The sequence below is a fragment of the Pan troglodytes genome, chromosome 4, assembly GCF_028858775.2.
Source record: "Pan troglodytes isolate AG18354 chromosome 4, NHGRI_mPanTro3-v2.0_pri, whole genome shotgun sequence".
NCBI lineage: Eukaryota > Metazoa > Chordata > Mammalia > Primates > Hominidae > Pan > Pan troglodytes.
Window position 1 is genome coordinate 170,424,416 of NC_072402.2, and position 19,628 is coordinate 170,444,043.

Genomic DNA, 19,628 nt, shown 5'->3' on the forward strand with positions numbered 1-19,628 from the left:
TCGAGACCACCCTGGCCAACATGGTGAACCCCTGTCTCCACTAAAAATACAAAAATTAGCCGGGCAGGGTGGCAGACACCTGTAATCCCAGCTAATCAGGAGCCTGAGGCAGGAGAATCGCTTGAATCCAGGGGGATGGAGGTTGCGGTGAGCCAAGATGACACCACTGCACTCCAGCCTGGGTGACAGAGCGAGACTCCATCTAAAAAAAAAAAAAAAAAAAAAATTATTCAATAATGAAGATAAAAACATTTGTAGGGAATTAGAAACTAGAATTTGTTCTCAGAAGCTAATGCCCTAAATGCAACACTAAAAGGATAGCTTTGCCTGCTGGTTGAAAATAGACATATAGGGGCTGTGCTGAGGCAAGGAAGCCAGCTTGGAGGCTGCAACACTGTAGGCAAGATATGATGGTGGCTGGACCGGAGAGGTAGGTTTGGTCTCAAACTCCTGGCATCAAGTGATCCTCCTGCCACAGCCTCCTAAAGTGCTAGGGTTACAGGCATGAGTCACCATGCCTAGCTCAGAGAAGTAGTTTTGGAAATGATGAGAAGTGATATATGTGTTTGAAAGTGGACCTGTCTCAATTTGCCATTGAATTAAATATAGGTTATGAGGGAAAGGGAGGAGTCGAGGGTGTCTCCAAAGTTTTTGACCTGAACTAATGGAAGAATGAAGTTGCTATTAACAAAGGTGGGAAGACTACAGAAGGAGCTGGTTTTGGGTGACTCAACGGTTTGTTTTTGGAATTGCCAAATTTGAGAGTCTATTTGACAAACAAATGGAAATGTCAAGGAAGCTACTGGCTATTCAAGTCTGCAGTTAGGGGAGAGGTCTAGGCTAGAGATATGAGTTTGTTTCCTTTTTTCATATTTCCCTTATAATGATGAAGATAATGACAATGATGGTTAAAATAGCTAACATTTATTGTTTACTATGTGTCAGTTACTGTGCAAAACATTTTATATATACTATTTCATTTCATCTTGACAGCTACCATGTGAAGTGAAGCAAATACTTTTTTTTTTTTTTTTTTTTTGAGATGGAGTTTCACTCTTGTTGCCGAGGCAGGAGTTTAATGGCGCAATCTCGGCTCACTGCAACCTCCGCCTCCCAGGTTTAAGTGATTCTCCTGCCTCAGCCTCCCAAGTAGCTGGGATTACAGGCATGCGCCACCATGCCTGGCTAATTCTGTATTTTTGGTAGAGACATGGTTTCACCATGTTGGTCGGGCTGGTCTCGAACTCCTGACCTCAGGTGATCTGCCTGCCTCAGCCTCCCCAAGTACTGGGATTAACAGGTGTGAGCCACCGCACCTGGCCATGAAGTAAATACTTTAACTCCCTTTTTATTTATTTTATTTTTTTGACTTGCATCACCTTTTATTACACAAAATAGATTTCAGCCATGTTGCACATTCATTCTCGCTATAGATCTGGCTTTTAAAAAATCCCTAGGGATTCAGTCTCATCGATTTCATGATTTTCCTTTCATTGATGTCAGGCCTCTATTGTAGTCAGAGTCCTCTCAAAGGACAAAAGCAGATGTGGCTGCCTTGGATCAGCTGCACGCAGTGCACTCCCGGCCTGCCCGCTGGAGGCGCGGCTCCCATCACCTGCACCGCGACTGCTAGGGACTGTCAAAGCGGCAGCATGCCATCGCCTTCTCCAGCCCTTCTCCAGCAGCACAACCAGTCCTCCCAGCTGGTCCTCTGGGGACCAGCCGTCATGGCGACGTGGTGGCAATGTCCCCAGGCAGCCGACCATCCTGGGCTTCTCTTTGGACAGGCCTGGGCCAGGACCTTAGGGGATCTCTGTGTCCATAGTATAAATCTGAATGAGATCAGACACAATATTATCAATGATTGGCTTGGTAAGGTCGTCACCAAACACCTGCCACCACGGCTTCTCAGCCTTAACCTCGGCGGGCACCTCAACTCCGTAGACCTGCAGGGCCAGGTAGAGCACCGCCACCGCGATGTGCTGGGCCTGGAAACGGAGGCACAGACCCCCGTGGTAGCTGTCCCGCAGCAGGGCCCAGGCAGTGACGGCAACCGGGGTCCGCTGCCAGCTGTGGCGGTTCAGCCAGTTCTTGAGGGAAACCAGGTAGTGGAGCAGGTACTTGTGTGGATGCTGGAAGGAGACCTGGAAGCGCAGAACTCTCAGCATGAGAAGCTCACACTGCACAATGCTGTCCCGGAGCTCCCAGAAGCGGGAGTCCAATTCCAGGGGCTCACCGCTCGGGTGAAAGTACCTGTTGGACACATTGATGATGTCATGAGTCCGCAGGTGCTGCTTTTCCGCTTTGCCGGCCAAGTAAATGGAAGACACGGCAATCAGGTAAGGGTCATAAGCGTCCAGGTTGGTATCGCAAAAGAACTTATGGTAAATGGTGCAAGCAGTGGCAATGGGAATGGACCTCATCCCTAGCTTGACACCTGCCTCCATGATGAACCTCGCCACTCGGAAGTGCACCCTGGCTTCGGGCGCCGGCTGCCCCTCGGGGCCCCGCGCTGCAGGCCCCCCTCCGCCGCCCTCCGGGGCTTCCATGAGGCCCCGCGGCCCCGGCGGAAGGAGAGGCTGCTTCGCGCGCAGAGGCCAGCAGAGCGGGGGGTGCTCGCTGCTCCTCCGCCCCACCCCGCAGGGCCCGCACCCGAGGGTCTAACTCCCTTTTTAGAGATGTCAAAACTGAGGGTTTGAGAGGAGAAATAATCCACTCAAAGTCATGCAGACACTAACCAGTTGGACCTATCAGTTTTGTCCCAGGTATTTGGAACAGAATCTCAAAATTTCCTTTGGTGGTATGATTTTCACATCTACTGAGTGTTTTACAAACCATGGGTACTTAAAATATGTTTATTGGATGAGTGAATGATTGGTGTCGATCTTGGTGAAACTTTTAAATCCCATCTTTGCAGTGTGCTCCACTGCAGAGGGCTGTGCAGGCTGGGAGGGAAGGAGGGCCCAGGGGTCAGAAGTATTCTGCCCCCACAGGCCCTTGTAGGGGAACCCATCCCTGCAAGAACCAGTCACATCTCCATAACACCAACCGACCTTCTGAAGGTCCAGGATCCCTCACTGCCTCTTCCCAGAAAGTGTCTATTTCCTCCCCACTTTGTCTCCCTGAACCAGCCTTCAGGAACCCTGGGGATTCCAGGACCCTCCCAAGTTTGGGTATGGAAGGGACTTAGCACTGGCAGATGGGTGGGAGAGGAGAATAGATGAGGTTCACCGCAGGTTCTTCTTACACATGAGGGTACGAGGCCCCGAAAGGGGAAGCAGCTTGCCCCAGGTTAGTGGAGCAGGGCTAGATGGGCTCAGAACAGAGGCCACTGCTCCAAAGCTCTGATGGCCTAGAGTAAAGTGTTGTCTGATGCGCGCCCAGGGTGTCACTTTGGTGAGGCAGCCCACTTTTGTGGGCGCTCAAGCACGAGCGCCCCTCCGGAGCGCCATTCTGGAGGGGCGCTCATGCTTGAGGGACAGAATAGGGAGCAGCTGAGTCACAAGACAATATTACTGGGCCGTATTACAGATTGGGAAAACAGAGGTTAAAGAGTTTGATAGCAGGCCGGGTGCCGTGGCTCAAGCCTGTAATCCTAGTACTTTGGGAGGCCCAGGCGGGTGGATCACAAGGTCAGGAGATCGAGACCATCCTGGCCAACCTGGTGAAACCGTGTCTCTACTAAAAATACAAAAATTAGCTGGGCGTGGTGGTGCGTGCCTGTAATCCCAGCTACTCAGGAGGCTGAGTCAGGAGAATCTCTTGAACCAGGGAGTCGGAGGTTGCAGTGAGCTGAGATCGCGCCACTGCACTCCAGCCTAGCGGCAGAGCAAGCATCCATCTCAAAAAAAAAAAAAAAAAGTTTGATAGCTTACACACCACTAACAGGTGGCAGAGTCAGGACTTGAACGCAGGTCTAGCCAACTGCAATTCACACGCTGTATCCACTGGTCCACAAACATACCTCTCAAACATCAGGTCTTTGCTGCTCTCCTGGCCTTGGAGCCCTCTTTCCAGTTCACCTCTCAAATGGGCAACTGGGTTATATCGTTCAGGTCTTAGTTTATCCTGCCTTCATAGCCTTCATCCTTATCTTATTTTGTGATTATCTTATTTCTATAACCCCCCCAAATATAGCGCCATGAGATGGCAAGTGACAAAGTAAAATTACTTTTGCTGTTTAGCGAAAATAGCAAAAGTAATTTTAGCTACTTATAAGTAGGAATTTTGTCTTGCACCAAAGTATCCCCTGAGACTATACTTATCAATATTTGTTGAACACATGAATGAATGAGTGAATGAATGAATGAACGAATGAGTGAATGAATGCGTGGGCCTCCTGCCTAGCTTTAAAAGCCACATTCAAGGAAAAGGTGGCTATGAGCTTATCTTCCTTGGCAGAGCAGTTTTGTCCACTGTGGCGCTAGCAGAGAGCACACCCTTTGTTCTCCACGGGGTGGAAGACACCTCCTCGGCAGGCAGAGGGGAGCAGGGCTGCTGGTCTGCACCTACAGGCTGTTCTCAAACAGGCTTACCCCGCAGAGCTCTGGAAAAGAGGTGAGCAGCCCTCCCACCTGCTCTCCAGAAAGCAACCTGCAGAGAAAAACAGCCCGGGATGACCTGGATCCACCCGGCGGGCGCGGGGAGGGGCCGCAGCGGCATTGTTTGCCTCTGTGTATGGCAACCAGAAACCACCGCAGCCAGCACTTCTCAGAGGCACCCCGCCCCCCTTTATTTTAATCTCCTAAACTGATTTGTCAGCAGCAGGAAGTGACATGACAGCTTTCCTCACAAAAGGGAAACTCCTCCGCGTTACCATGGGGATGGAGGCCACTGTAGGATCACAGATTTATATAATCTTAAAGGTGTACACACAATGATGTCATCCTCTGACGGGCCAGGGGAGGGAGGGAAAGGGACGCCAGAGGCTGCAAGTCCAAAGCAAATCAGCTACGATTTGCAAAATTCCAAGGACAGGATGCGGTGGAGGTGGGGGAGGGGGAGTGTTAGAGGTATTATAATGAAATAATGGGTGCCTGGAAACCACAGAAAAGCATAATGTATGCATTGATGCATTTTCTACATCCCAGAATTAGAGAGATGGGAAGAACAGTACTCAGATCCAGTGCAAATTGGTCATTTTACGGAGTGGGAAAACTGAGCCAGGAGAACTGCCAGAAGCCATTAGGACAGAGACAAGGGGATGGAAACATTTCTCCATGGCCCACTGTGTGCCAGGCACTTTACATTCATCAGCCCATGTCTTTCTCACAAGTGAGCCTCAGTTTTGTCCTCTGTAAAATGGGTATTGCTGTTAAAGGTTACTTAACCTTAGCAGTACCTGGCACACAGTGCTCACTCTAAAACTGGCAACCATCGTTGCCACATTATCAGTATTAAAAGTCTTATTTCAATCTCTTCCTGGGAAACAAACACATTAATAGACTTTAAGTATCTTTCATCATGAGGTATTAATTTTTTCCCAAGGAAAGCAGTCTGAGGCCAAATATGAGATTTTCTGGAGGGTCTGAACACAGTGACTCCGGTACATGGGGATCGGGGGTCATCATTCCTGGCTCTCAGGGCTGGCATGAGGCAGAGTGGCTTGAGCCGGGAGAAGTGAGTGACTTGTTTTCACTGGCGGCTTCCTTAGGCAGCCGCTGTATTTTTCCACTGCGTGGATCACACTGGAGATTAATTTTGGTTCAGCCAGTGCCTGCCAAGCAGAAAGCGAAGGCCCTAGCCCACGGGGAAGTCAGCCATGGCATCTGTCACAGACTCGATGTCGCTGGTACATTTCCACGGAGAGAGATATTTACAATAGTAAATTTCTAGGCTTTGATAAAAACACTGGGTACGATTTGTTTTGATAGGCATGAACATACTTGTAATCGGAAACCCAGCTGAGGAAATGAGCTTGCCAGCCCAGGATAAGTTCTTAGAACTTAGAACACAGGGATCTTTCAGACCCTGGGAGTCAAGTGGCAGACAGTGAGCCACAGGGGCAAAGTCAAGGACACTGATTCTGCGTAAAGACCTTGAACAACAGGACAGGACCAGAACCATAGCACAGGGTGCTCATGGATAAGGCGAATGGGATATTTCCTTTTCTGCTTCCCATAGCACTTTGTCCAGAAACAAAGAGTGGGGTGGGGCGCTAAGGGGCCAGTAATCCAAGAGCTTCGCTGTTTCTTAACGCAACATCATAGACTGGATTATGGATTGGTAGCAATTACATCTCTTCTGTTTTTTGCCTGCTTGGCAAAGGAGTACAAATTCAGAATATTATCCTAGAACAAGTCAGGTTTAATTGCTTATCTTCAACAAAACTATGAAATCAGAGCAGCAGGTGACATGAAGGAGGCAACTACCAAAAATGCCATGTCTATATGCAGAAATGCCAGCGTGAATGTCCTCCACAATGTTAGCAATGGTCAGGTTGGGGATGGGCTGTTGCGGGTGATTTCTTTACATGGTATTTGCTTATAGTGCTTGGATTTTTTTTCTTCCTTTTTTTTTTTTTGCCAATGTATTTAAGTTTTCACAAAAACAAAAGCCTTTTTAAAAACAAAAAGATAGGTCAGGAGTTCGAGACCAGCCTGGCCAACATGGTGAAACCCCGTCTCTACTAAAAATACAAAAATTAGCCGGGCATGGTGACGCGCACCCATAATCCCAGCTACTTAGGAAGCTGAGGCAGGAGAATGGCTTGAACCTGGCAGGCGGAGGTTGCAGTGAGCCGAGCTCACGCCAGTGCACTCCAGCCTGGGCGACAGAGTGAGACTCCGTCTAAAAAAAAAAAAAAAAAAGCCATGAGACGGGCAAGTGAAAGTCTGAAACAGATGTAGATTCCAATTCTCCTATTTCTGCCACTTAGCCATGCTGGGTCTCAGCATCTCATTTGCAAAAGGCCTTGCTGAGTTTCTCTAGGGGCAGGTAGCACACACCTGCCTTATGTCATGTGTTTGGAAAAACTTTTGTCTCCTCATAACTCCAGCACAGCTCAGAGATGGGAAGGCGACTTTTTATATTAACCTGAGGAGGGTATTAAATGAAGAAGGCAATCCAGGCAAGTGGCTATTTCCTCCTAGCTTTGGCTCTGGGGACACCCTGGCATCCTGGGTGACATGGTAGGTTACAGAGCTGCTAAAATGGGCATGGGTAGACACACTGATCCAATACTAAGAGTTCAGCTGTAGCGTCTGGTGTTTCACGATACTCACTTGTCTTCCTCCCTTGCAACCCAGCCATTTCATGGGACCAACGGGCCACCACAGGGCATGGGATCAGATCTCAACATACTCTGCAGGCCCTTGTCGAAATTCTTCCCTAGTTCACTAGTGGGAGAGGGATTGGGTGTGATTGCCAAAGAAATAAAAGCATTGAAATTTCAATAGAAATGCCATAATTTATTCCATTGTATAAAAAAGTCATCCTTATGTAACAAAATGTCTTCTTAGAAGAAGAAATATATTATTTCAGGTCATAAATAATCAGCAAACATACAACTGTTGGCAACTAAAAAAAAACCCAACACTGGTATTTTCCATCAGTGCTGAAAACAAACCTGCTTAAGATATATTTACAGGATAGTACAGTACTCAAAAACAAAAATTGAGGTATTTGGTTCTTCTAGGAGTAGACAATGACATTTGTGAAGGCAGACACCTACACAAAAATAAATAAGGTATATTCTCATATGTATATGTGTCGTCGGGAATGATAATACTGGTAGGTATGTCAAGCATGAAGAGATTCTACAAAAAACAGGGGCGAGCAAAAAGAAACCGGCTCACACACTGAGTCCTTTCTCTTCTGCCCCATTTTGTCAGATGGACTTGATGTACCCACTATATATTGGTCCCGAATGTGCTGAGTTCAGCAGATGTCTTGACGCTAAGTCATCACCATAACTGCTTAGAAACCCAGAGGAACTCGGGTGAAGTTAAATAAATAAGGACCAGCCCTCTCGAGCCCCTCCCAGAGTTATTGCATTTCTCCTCTCAAGGAGCATGGAGTCCCAATGGGATGTGAAGAGCCTCACCTCCCGTGGCCTTTCAGCAGCTGGGAGAGGTCGTAATGGGGCTCTGAAGGTAGCTCAGCGCACTGTTCGTGGAGTGGACAGGGATGGAGACGGGGAAGTTGAACACGGTGGTGGTGGAGGTGCCTCGGTCGAGCACAGCCATGGCGGGGCTCCCAGCCTCTGCCGAGCAGTGCGGGGCCAGCACCTGGGACTCAAACTGCAGCAGCTGGCCCATGAAGCTGAAGTTGGGAGAGATGATGCTTCGCCTCTGCTTCACAAACTCAAAGGCCTCGTCCAGCTTGACTCGATTAGTCCTCATAAGGTAAGCAAGGCAGATGGTGGCTGACCGGGAAATGCCTGCCTGGCAGTGGACAAACACCCTTCCTCCAGCATTCTTGATGGAGTCTGGAAAACAAAAGGAGCGGCTGGTTACTTGAGAGTTCAGGAGAACCACCCCAAGCCCAGGTACAGTGTATCTGAGAAAGGTCATGTGTGTCTTGTCTGGAAATGGTCAACATCACCACATGCCATCACATGGATACTGTTCATGGAGGCAACGTGGGCACTGTGCAAAGGATGGCACAGGATTTAAACTCAGACTGGGGATTTCCACTTAGCAGATAGATCTCAGACCAGTCAATTCAACTTTGTGAGCCCCACTTTGCAAATCTGTAAAGTGGGACATCGAATCAGATTCATATTTTACAGGAATGTTGCCCACACCAGACTGATACTGAATGTGTGGAAGAAGGCTCAGAAAACTTCAAGCTCTTGCCACAGAGGTTGGGCTTAGTGACTAAAATGAGAAGAGAAAGGCAGAAAAGCCCCAGGCATCCATTCCATTTACCTATGAAGTCAATGGCCTCGTTGAACCAGGAGCTGATGTCTGCCTTGTGGTTGTCCTCCACAGGGATGCTCTTGTACTGGTAGTGACCCTCAAAATGGTTGGGACAATTGGCTGAGACGTTGATCAAGGCAGTGATGCCCAAGGCATCCAGCATGTCCTTGCGGGAAGCGTGATACGCACTGCCCAGGTACAGAAAGGGCAGGATTTCCACCGGGCCACCCTGAAATCCAGAAATATCCAACATTCATCAAGCTTGCTCAAAGCCAAGGCCAGTGCCCATACCCACAAAAACTTTCTGCTGGAAAAGTCAATTTCAGATACCGAGTGAACTCAGTTCTGTTGCTGGAGGATAAATAAATAGGGAACTAAGCCCATTTGCCTGGGCAGGACCAGCAAGTTCATTTCCGTAGAGCCTACAATTGGAGACTCGGCTCCGTCAGACCACTTAACTGTGGAATAAATCATATCCCTGTGTCCCCTCCGTTATAAATAATGCTGCAGGTCACTTTCTATATTCTCCCTGGCACTACTCTTCCATGCCTCTGCCAGTTCTTACTTCTTCCCTGTGGCAGGGACACCTACTAACCTGATCGTAGAGTGGGGTACTGCAGGAACTGCACCCAGATTCCGCGCTGTCAGGGACGCTAGTACTCAGGGGAAGGCTGAGCCCCATGGGGGTCGACTGTTTGCTGCACAGCTCCGGGCAGGAAGCCGAAAACGCTTCGTATCCTCCTGGGAATACAAAGACATTTTTTTCCCCATTAGTGACGCCGGGACACGGCACCTTCATACAACTCCCCCACCCACCAAGGGCTGGAAGTTTACATCGGAAAGGCCCAGGCAAGTCTTTGTTTCCAGAGCCAAACAAAGCCAATGACAAGTTCCAGAGATAAATGTACTCCAGCGCCCACGCGCTGCAGGTGGGGCGATCCCCCGGGAGCCGAGAGCCAGGGGTACCGGGCAAAACCTCAGGGGTGTGCGGCCCGCCCCGAGCTTCCCCGAGGGCGTACCTTTGAGGAAGAAGACTTGCGCGGCGCGCGCCTCGCGGCAGAGCGCGCCGGCCGCCAGGGCCAGGGTGCCGTCGCGCTTGGCGCCGTCCAGGGCGGCGCTGCGCTCGTCCAGCAACACCACGGCGTGGTAGGCGCCGGCCAGCAGGCGGCCGCGGAGCTCGGCGTTGGGCACGATGTGCTCCAGGCCCATGGCGCCCTTGGCCCGGCGCCGCACGATGGTGCTGAAGCGCACGTTGACAGAGCCGGCGATGTGGCCGGCGTTGAAAGCGAAGAAGGAGCGGCAGTCCAGCAGCAGGCATTGCGCCGCTCGCTCCCCCAGCAGCGCCCGCAGGCCTCCAGCGTCCAGGGTGCCCACTTCCATGACCATGGCCGGCCTCAGCGCCCCCAGCGTGATCGGCCCTGCGGTGCTCTTTGTCTGTCCTCGGGGCCAAGGGCAGGGCGGCGCTTTTCGAGGAAAAGCTAGACCCCCGGGTCTCTCTGCGCCGAACCAAAAGCCGCTTTTGGACTGAGAGAGGAGCGTCACGCGGGGCTCCGGGCTCCTCGGCTTCTTCGCGGTTCCCCCGACTGCCCCTCCGACCCGCGTCGCACACACAGCCCAAAAGTCCTTCGCAGCGAGCCTGGCCCGGGGAGCGCGTTTATATGCGGCCCCTGGGGGACGGGGCGGGCCAGACCCGCGCGCAGGGGGAGGGGGGGTGTTTGTTTGAATGGTGATCACGTGACGGGGCGGTGACGTCACCCGCCCTGCCAGGCCAGGCGCCGCCGAGCCAGAGGGGGAGACGTCATCAGCCTCGGAGCTGGGTCCGCTCGCCGCGCGCTGGCTCGCGGCCCGGCCCCCGCCCTGCTGTCCGGCCTGCTCTTGGCGCGTCCCCAGGGACCGGGCCCGCGCCGCGCTCCAGGCCCAGCGGGGAGGAGGAGGGCTCGCTGCCAGCTGAGGCTGACCTCCGGGATGCGAGCGGCCGGGAGAACGGGCGACGTGCCACCTGCCTTGGCCTCGCCGCTCCTTCCTCTCTCCCTCCCCGAGTCCCCTTCCCCGTGCCCCTCGGCCGCCGACCTGAACCGAAAGGGGCTTCCTGTGCTTTTGCATACTCTTGTGCCCCTTTTTCTCATTTCCTCATCACTAACAGGCGGGGAAACTGAGGTTCCCCAGGCGAAGCGACTGACTTGCCCAGAACCACACTACTGGGGTGGGGGCAGCAAATAGGCGCCTAAGATGAAGCTTAGAGAAAAATGAACAACTCTGCCGATAGAAAAGTCGTCCCTACCAAGACCGACTCGAGCGAGTTGGGGCGGAGAGGTTCAGGGCAATGCTTTCCTGTTTCCCAGACTTTCTTTAAGGTGGCTTTAAAATATCTACATTTGCCATGAAAGTGTAAGCAAGCTAACTCCCACCGGGAAATAATGCTATTCCTAGTCTTGTGGCCCCCGGAAGACTTGGAGCCAAGGGAGGCAGGTCAGGGGGCTGAAATCCCGGTGAGGGGTCGCAAGGCCCCGCAGTGGATTCCAGGGTTTGGCGTTTGGAGGGGTGAGGGGCGACCCGCAGCGCGACTCGACGGCGCCCCCCAGGGGCCGCCCGACACGTTTCTGTCACCTTGGCTCCAGACTGAGCTTCTCCATCCCTTTCTTTATTATACAAATAGGCAGTATACACAGTGAGCGCCCACTAAGCGCTGGGCTGGGGGGCTCCAACCCGGAACAGAAGCCGGCCACAACCCTCGCTCCCTGTCGTCGCGGCCGTTATAGGCCGAAAGCAAAATCCAATCCCGGGCCATTCTGGGCGGATTGCCAGGACCTGGATCGCAACGCTTGGGAAGACCCCCGCCCCGCCCAGCGATATCCGTGCCCTGAGTCCCAGTGACGGCCCCCTGGACAGCGGAGCCTGCTGCAGCGACGCGACGCGCTAGGTACACAAACATAAACATTGCGCCACCCGCCCGGGTGCCGAGTCAGGAACATTCTGCGGTTTCCTCCCCTCCTGGGGGAGGGGATTTCGCTGGCCACCCTGTGTCGTCGCTGTGTGAGCTGTATCACCAGTGGCAACTTCTGCATTTGCCTCGCTTAGCTTGTGTGTTTTCGCCTGCGCAAATGTTCCGCCTGGATTCTTCTAGAAAAGTTCAGGGCATGGAGTGCTTTTTTTTAAAAGGGCGTTTTCTACCTTCATTTGAACATTGGTCGAGGACAGCAAAGAGGTCCTCAGATAAGAGCAACGCCCTCCCTGTATGGAGAGATAGAAGAAAAATTGTTTATACTACTTATTCAGCTGAGGAACTCAACATAGTTTTTGCGTTGAATCATAGAATGTTACAGCTGCTGACCTTTCACTGCATACCGACTTGATTTGTCCCATTTTTTTTCTCACCAAGAGCATTTATTATACCTTCCCCTACCGAAATTTTTCAAAAAGAAAACTTTTTTAAGAGCTGGGCGCTGTGGCTCACACCTGTAATCCCAGCACTTCGGGAGGCCGAGGGGGGGCGGATCATGAGGTCAGGAGATCGAGACCATCCTGGCCAACATGGTGAAACCCTGTCTCTACTAAAAATACAAAAATTAGCTGGGCGTGGTGGTGGGCGCCTGTAATCCCAGTTACTCGAGAGGCTGAGGCTGAACCCGGGAGGCAGAGGTTGCAGTGAGCCAAGATCACACCACTGCACTCCAGCCTGGTGACAGAGCAAGACTCTGTCTCAAAAAAAAAAAAAAAAAAGAAAGAAAAGAAAGCTTTTTAATGCCATTATCACAGTAGTAGTGGCACAGTCTGGCCCTAGAGCCAGGTGTCTGCTGGCCTCTCCTGCTTTTCTCTCTCCTCCCTTGCTGGAAAGAGTGCAGAGAGTAGACTTGAACCCTGTCATTTTGCTCCTGGATGGTCAGAGGTGAGCCTCGACCCCTACTGAGCCTCCAAGCCCACATCTGTACAGTGCGTCTACACTGGCCCACTTTGTAGATGGTTTGAGGCCCAAGTGAAAGATGGGGGGTTTAGAGAACCCAGGCCCTACCTCACCCCTGCTCTTTATGATTCACTGTATCTCTAGGGTTTCCCCTTCCCAGCAGAATGGTTCTTTATATATCATCATGCCCCTGTGCCTTTCAGAGACTTGCCTCAGAACCAGGGAGAAGGTCACTGCAAGCCATCTGCTTATGAGAGACATCAGTGGACAGGGGCCCAACTCAGGGAGAGCTCCTCTTTAAGACCCACCAACACGCAGAGCTCGGGCCAGTGGGTCACCTGCCCGGAGACAAGTGGTAAACGTGTAGCCACCTAGGCCCCCAATCCAGGCAGTGGAGATGCTGCTTCTGACTGAGGATGGCGCCAAAGAGAGCCCAGCATAATCTGGTCTCTGTAACCACAGAAGGAGCGAGGGACTGGCCTTGTGGGCCTGGCTGCCAGAGGGAGTGAAGCAGATAAATCAGTGGATGTTGACTCAGGGGAGAGAATTGGGCCTTTCTGACCTGGGCTGTTCCCAATTCTACCTAGTCCTGCTTAGGAATAAACCTGGAGACAGTGAGGAGTAGCGGAAAGAAGGGTTCAGGGTTCCACACTCCCCAAAAAGCTGGCCTGGATTTTCTACCTTTAATGTGTGGCCTTGAGTAAGTGCCCCCATGGTGCTGAGCTCCACCCCCTCCTTCCCATGATGGAGAGAAGAATAATAACATTCACCTCCAGGGACTCTGGGGAGACTCAGTGTAGCCAGGGTTGGCCCTAGCTCACAATCCCTGTCCTAATCCTGCTCTCAAAGGCGACTTTGGATCTCTCTTGGGATCACAGGAAAAGAAAAGAGTTGAGCTCCCGCTGATGACAGTCAGAAAGAGGCCCCCGCTCACTGTCTGTCTGGTGACCTTGGGCAAGCAGCTTACCATTTCTGAGCCTCTGTTTCCCCATTTGTAAACTGGGAATAACATCCATTTAGGACCAAGTAAAACAGTGTATAAGAACCTGATGTGGATGACACCCAAAGAGGGTGCTCTGAAGAGAGGGAGCAGGGCCCCACATTCATGTTCCCTCTTTCAAAACCCACGGCCTTTTTCCTGTCTCCCCTGTGCTGTATGGGGGTTCCTCCCCTCAATATCCTTCTATAACTCCCCATTTCTTAGCAAATCCAAAACTCACTGCCACTGGGCCTCGGCCATCTATATGGCTCAGCTTCCCACTCTCTTTGCTTTCTCTCTTGTGCTCCAGGAAAATTCTGTGGGCCTGTGTTCCTAGAATGTTCTTGTCCTCTCCCACATCTTTGCTCACATTCCTCCCCCTCCCCCTGCCAGACAGTGGCCCCTCTGGGCTCCCCCATAGTCTTTCCAGGTGAAGACTCCTCTGGTTTCTCCAACTTCTCCCTCTCCTGCATCTGGAGGACATTGTCCGTATATTCCGATTGTGTACAAGTCACCTAGATCTTTGTCATACTCTCCCCAGGTTCTAAGTTGGTCAGCTTGAGGGCAAGGGGTGTGTTTTTCTCAACATTGCACTCCCCAGCCTACTACCTTTGATGCAGTGCCTGGCACATAGTAGGTTCACAATTTGGGAAATGGTAGAATTGTTTCAAAGGGTACTGCTGAAAAGTGTCAGAAGAGAGGAGGGTGGTCACTGACGCTTATTAGGCCTCACCTCTGGGCCAGGTGCATTACAGGTATCATTCCATGAATCTATCAGTGATCCTGTGAGGTGCTTGTTGTCCCCATTTTATAGGCAAGGAAAGAGGCTCAGAGAGGAGACATGCCAAAGGTCACATGCCTAAGGTTACAAAGCTGGTAATCATCAGAAACAGATCCAAACCCAGCGCCTGTCTGACTTGAGAGAGGGAGCTGGGCCTGGGTCTGTTGAGGCCTCCGCGTCTGCCAGCCTCATGTCTGGCAGCACTGGCTGAAGCCTCTGCCTCCCAGCTTCCTGGAGTTCTTCTCGCTGGACGGAGTGGTCCCTGGTGTCAGCCCAGCAGGGAGCCTGGAGCCTTCTAAGACTCCCAGCTCAGGCCCTACTGCCGCTGCTGAAGAGACTCTGTAGCCACTCAGGCCTACCTTGAGGGACTGGCAAGGGGCTGACTTCACCCTCTACACCCAGGCAGTTGGGACAGAGCTAGCTGCCATTGCACAATCTTTACAAACAGATCTCCATGCTCAGACCTGGCAGGGCCCACAGAGCTGTGTCATCCTGTCTAACCTCCTCATTTGAGAGGCAAGAGCCCAGAGACGTTAGGCAATCTGTCCAAAGTCACACAGTGTTCAGAACATTCTAACTGTAGTCAGCATTGTGTGAGCTGTGTGTCCAAACCCTTAACAGTGTTTATCTTTGGAAGGTGGAGTTCCTCTCATTTTCTTCCTTATGACTCTGAATGATTTGAACTTTTTAAACTTAAATGTGTAACTTTTGTAACGAAGAATAAAAGAAGATTAGAAGGCAATCATATGTAGGTAACAGCATTGTTGTTAAAACCAAGTTACAGAGTTAGACTGCCTGGATTAGAATCCCAGCTTGCTTACTCACCAGCTGTGTGTATTTGGGCAAGTTACTTTACCTCTGTGAGACTCAGTTTTCTCATCTTTAAAGCGGGAATAATAATCATATCGATCTTGTAGGGCTGATAGGAAGGTTATATAAGACAGTGATTGGCACACTAGAGCCTGTGAACCAAACCTAGCTCGCTCCCTCCTTCTGTACAAACCACAGACTAAGACTGGTTTTTATATTTTAAATGGTTGGGGGAAAAAAATCAAAAGAAGAATCTCATTTTATGACATGTGAATGTCATATAAAATTCAAACTTCAGTGTCCATAAATAAAGTTTTATTGGAACACAGCCACACCCGTTCCTTTACATGGTATCTGTGGCTGCTGTCACACTACAATGGGAGGTGTATATTGTGACAGAGACAGTATGGCTCACAAAGCCTCAGATATTTACCCAAGTCCCTTTACAGGAAAAGTTTGCCAACCCCTGATAGGAGCTCATGGATGAAAAGTACTGTAGAACAATGCCTGACACCGAGTAAGTGTTTAGAAAACTTCGTTATTATTATTATATAGATATTTATTAAATCTTCTTCCCTTCCGATGTTTTTAAAAGCAGTAATTGCTTTCATCATATAATTCATTGTGTTGAAGGCACAGTTTTCATATTTTAGAATTTCTCAGAGTGTAACAATTGGAGGCATGTCATCATTAATTGACAGCATTTTCCTTTCTTAATGGTGCACAAATTAATGAAAGGGCCTCAGAACTGATGACATCTTAGAGCCAGTAGATGCAGTAAAGTATAAAAGGTTTAAGATGGAGAAGAATTAAAGTGCTACAGTCATTCAGTTAACAGCCGTTCTAGTACTGGGACAGACTTGTTAAGTGCCAGGATAGAAACTGGGTAGCCCAGGAAAGATGCCCAGAGGAGGGGACGTCTACTTGGAGATGTAAAGGCTGATGCAGGATAGAAATACCTGGAGGAAATGCCTTTGAGAGGTGGGCCTCAGTTACCTACCACTTTCCCCTGGAAGCCTCACCTCCCCGTAAAATAAGAATAGTAATAACCCCTAAAGACCACTTTGTGATTCATTTTCTTTTCTTTTCTTTGTTTTTTTTTCAGTTGGAGTCTCGCTCTATCGCCCAGGCTGGAGTACAGTGGCGCGATCTCAACTCACTGCAACCTCTGCCTCCAGGGTTCAAGCGATTCTGCTACCTTAGCCTCCTGAGTAGCTGGGATTACAGGCACCTGCCACCACGCCTGGCTAATTTTTGTATTTTTAGTAGAGACAGGGTTTCACCCTGTTGGTCAGGCTGGTCTCAAGCTCCTGACCTCATGATCTACCTGCCCTGGCCTCCCAAAGTGCTGGGATTACAGGCGTGAGCCACTGCGACCGGCTTATCAATAATCATTTATATCTCTCCCACTAGCTTGGAAGCTAGGGCATGATTTCTTGTCTCTCTTGGTCCCCAGTACAGATCTCAAAGCAAGGCTTGTTGGACAAATAAATGAAGATGAGCCCAAGAGCCCAGGAGAGGGACCGGGAACAGCAGGGCCTCCGTGACTCACACAAGCTTCATCCCTGAACCAAGGATGCAGCCTGCCAACAATGGCCCCAAGCCACACCCCGCCACAGGGGGAACTGATGCTGCGGTGAGAAGTGACAGCTTTCTGTTGACTTTTTTTTTTTAAACAGAATATGAATTGAGACATAATTTCATTTTCATAATCAGAACCTAACACTTAGTAACTAATGTTGGTGGAAGCAAATGAGATCACAGTTTGTCTGTTCCAAACTCATCTCTGGGAAAAGGAGGAGGAAAAATTACTGGCCGAATCATAGCTGAAGATGCAGAAATTGTCCATCCCAATTTTGCCTTTGTAAGTAATGTGGGGGCAGTTCTTATTAGTAATTGCCAATCTCTACTGACACACAGTATTTTGCTAGGCGCTTTATATTCATTTCCTGGTATGATCATGACATTAACCCTGTGAAATGGGTACCCTTACTATCTCCATGTGAAGAAATGAGGGAACTGAGGACCAGAGAGGTGAACTGACTTATCCAAAGACACACAGTAAGGGCTGTGACTCTCCGCTTTCTAAGATTTTTGTTCTTATCTCTCCACAGCACATAGCAGGCGTAGTATGAAGGCGGCATGCTGCACAATTTCGCTGTTTGTTTCTTGGAATAATAATTTATAGGGGGCTGCTTCTAGATTCCAAAGGAAAGAGAAAGGAAATATGCCCCAAACTCAGGCTTTCTGCCTGGCCCTGCCTGACTCACTGAGCTGCATTGCACAAATGATTCATTCACTGGCCTTGACCTCAGTGGGTTTGGCCACCCATTGAGAGTGAAGTCACACCTCCAGCACTGCGATGCATTTATTGATCCACTCACCTAGCTTCATGGCAGGCAAGAAACAGGCCTGTGTGAGCCTGCCCGGGATCAGGGACAGGAGAGCATACGAGTGTTTCTGGATATCCTCAAGCTGTAGCTGGGCTGCCCGATTCTTCCCTAGGAGATCCTCCGAGGGCCTGAATTAGTTTGCTAGGGCTTCCGTAACAAAGCGCCACAGACTGAGCGGCTTAAATAAAAATGTCTCATCTCATGGTTCTGGAGGCTGGAAGTCTGAGATCAAGGTGCTGGGGATTAGGACTTGAACATATGTTTTTTGGGGGCACACTTCAACCCGCCGGAGGGCCTGTGCCCCAAAGAGAGCCTCCTTCTGTGTGCAGTGAAGGTGTGAGTTCTAAACATGAGAAAAAAACACCCCTTGTTCTTGGATAGGGTGACTCGATACCACAAACAGGTCCAACTGGCCCAGGTAAATATATTCGTTTAACATGATCGTCACCAAAATATTGAGGGTAGGTGTTTTTTTCTGGAGTTAAACAAGTTGATTCTGGAGTTGATATGAAATAATAAACAAGCAAAAATAGCCAGAATTGTTTTTTTTAAAAAAGGGCAGTGGGGTGGAGGTAAGCCCTACCAGACATTAAAACACATCATAAAGCTTCTGTAATTGGCAGGGCACAGTGGCTTATGCCTGTAACCCCAGCACTTTGAGAGGCTGTGATGGGAGGATTGCTTGAGCCCAGGAGTTTCAGACCAGCCTGAGCAACATAGCGAGACTCCATCTCTACAAAAATAAAAAATTAAAAGTTAGCTAAGTGTGGTGGTGTGCACTCGTAATCTCAGCTATTCCAGAAGTTGAGGTGGAAGGCTTGCTTAAGCCAAGGAATCTGAGGCTGCATTGAGCCATGATCACACCACTGCACTCCAGCCTGGGGGATGGAGTGAGATCATGTCTCTAAATATTTTTTTTTTTTTTTGAGACAGAGTCTCAGTCTGTCGCCCAGGCTGGAGTGCCATGGTGCGATTTCATCTCACCGCAACCTCTGCCGCCCATGTTCAAGCAATTCTCCTCCCTCGGCCTCCCAAGTAGCTGGGATTATAGGCGCCTGCCACTGCGCCCAGCTAATTTTTGTAGTTTTTAGTAGAGACGGGGTTTCATCATCTTCGCCAGGCTGGTCTTGAACTCCTGACCTCATGATCCAGCCGCCTCAGCCTCCCAAATTCCTGGGACTGTTACAGGCATCAGCCACCGCACCCGGCCTCTAAATATTTTTTTTTAATGTTTTAAAGCCTCTGCAATAAAAATGGTGTACCTGGAAACGAATAGCGAGACAGACCAATGGAACACAATAGAAAGTCCAGAAATGTATCCAAGTACACATGAAGATTTGGTGCATGGCCAAGGTGGCGTCTCAGATCACTGGAACATAAGACTTCTTAATAAGCATGCTGGAACCATGGCATTGCATTTGGAAAAAAGATAAAAGTGGATCCATACCTCACACCAAACATCAGAATAAACACCGAATGGTCCAGAGATCCAGATTTTTAAAAATGAAAGCTTACAACTTCTTTTTTATTATTTTTTCATTTTTTAAGACTAGTCAACTACAGTAGTGAGAAGAGGGGAAAGGGTAGAACAAGGAGTTTGATCAGTAACTGACAGTCAACAAATCATTGAGATAACTCTCTACCTTTGAACCAGCCAAGGAAAGTTTACAACTCTTTTTTTTTTTTTTTTTTTTTTGATACAGAGTCTCACTCTGTCACCCAGGCTGGAGTGCCGGGGAGCAATCTCTGCTCATTGTAGCCTCCGCCTCCCAGGTTCAAAAGTCTCCTGCCTCAGCCTCCTGAGTAGCTGAGACTGCAGGCACCCACCACCATGCCTGGCTAATTTTTCTATTTTTAGTAGAAATGGGGTTTCACCATTGTTGGTCAGGCTGGTCTCAAACTC

The 19,628-nt window shown here is 49.9% G+C and overlaps 1 protein-coding gene, 1 long non-coding RNA gene and 1 pseudogene across 2 annotated transcripts; 1 reads left to right on the plus strand and 2 right to left on the minus strand.

Moving 5' to 3' along the window:
* Positions 1,361–2,648, minus strand: LOC471741 (cyclin-related protein FAM58A pseudogene; annotated as a pseudogene).
* On the minus strand, positions 7,389–10,595 carry DUSP1 (dual specificity phosphatase 1). Its single transcript, XM_527120.8, has 4 exons — positions 9,881–10,595; positions 9,457–9,602; positions 8,871–9,090; positions 7,389–8,428 (listed from the first exon to the last, which is right to left on the minus strand). Exons 1-4 carry the CDS (start codon positions 10,245–10,247, stop codon positions 8,058–8,060), a joined length of 1,104 nt encoding a protein of 367 aa, XP_527120.2. The 5' UTR covers positions 10,248–10,595; the 3' UTR covers positions 7,389–8,057.
* Positions 10,596–10,661: 66 nt separating this feature from the next.
* On the plus strand, positions 10,662–18,255 carry LOC134809993 (uncharacterized). The gene is made up of 2 exons (XR_010157048.1): positions 10,662–15,849; positions 16,438–18,255. It is a non-coding gene; the product is annotated as an uncharacterized LOC134809993 (long non-coding RNA).
* Positions 18,256–19,628: the final 1,373 nt, after the last annotated feature.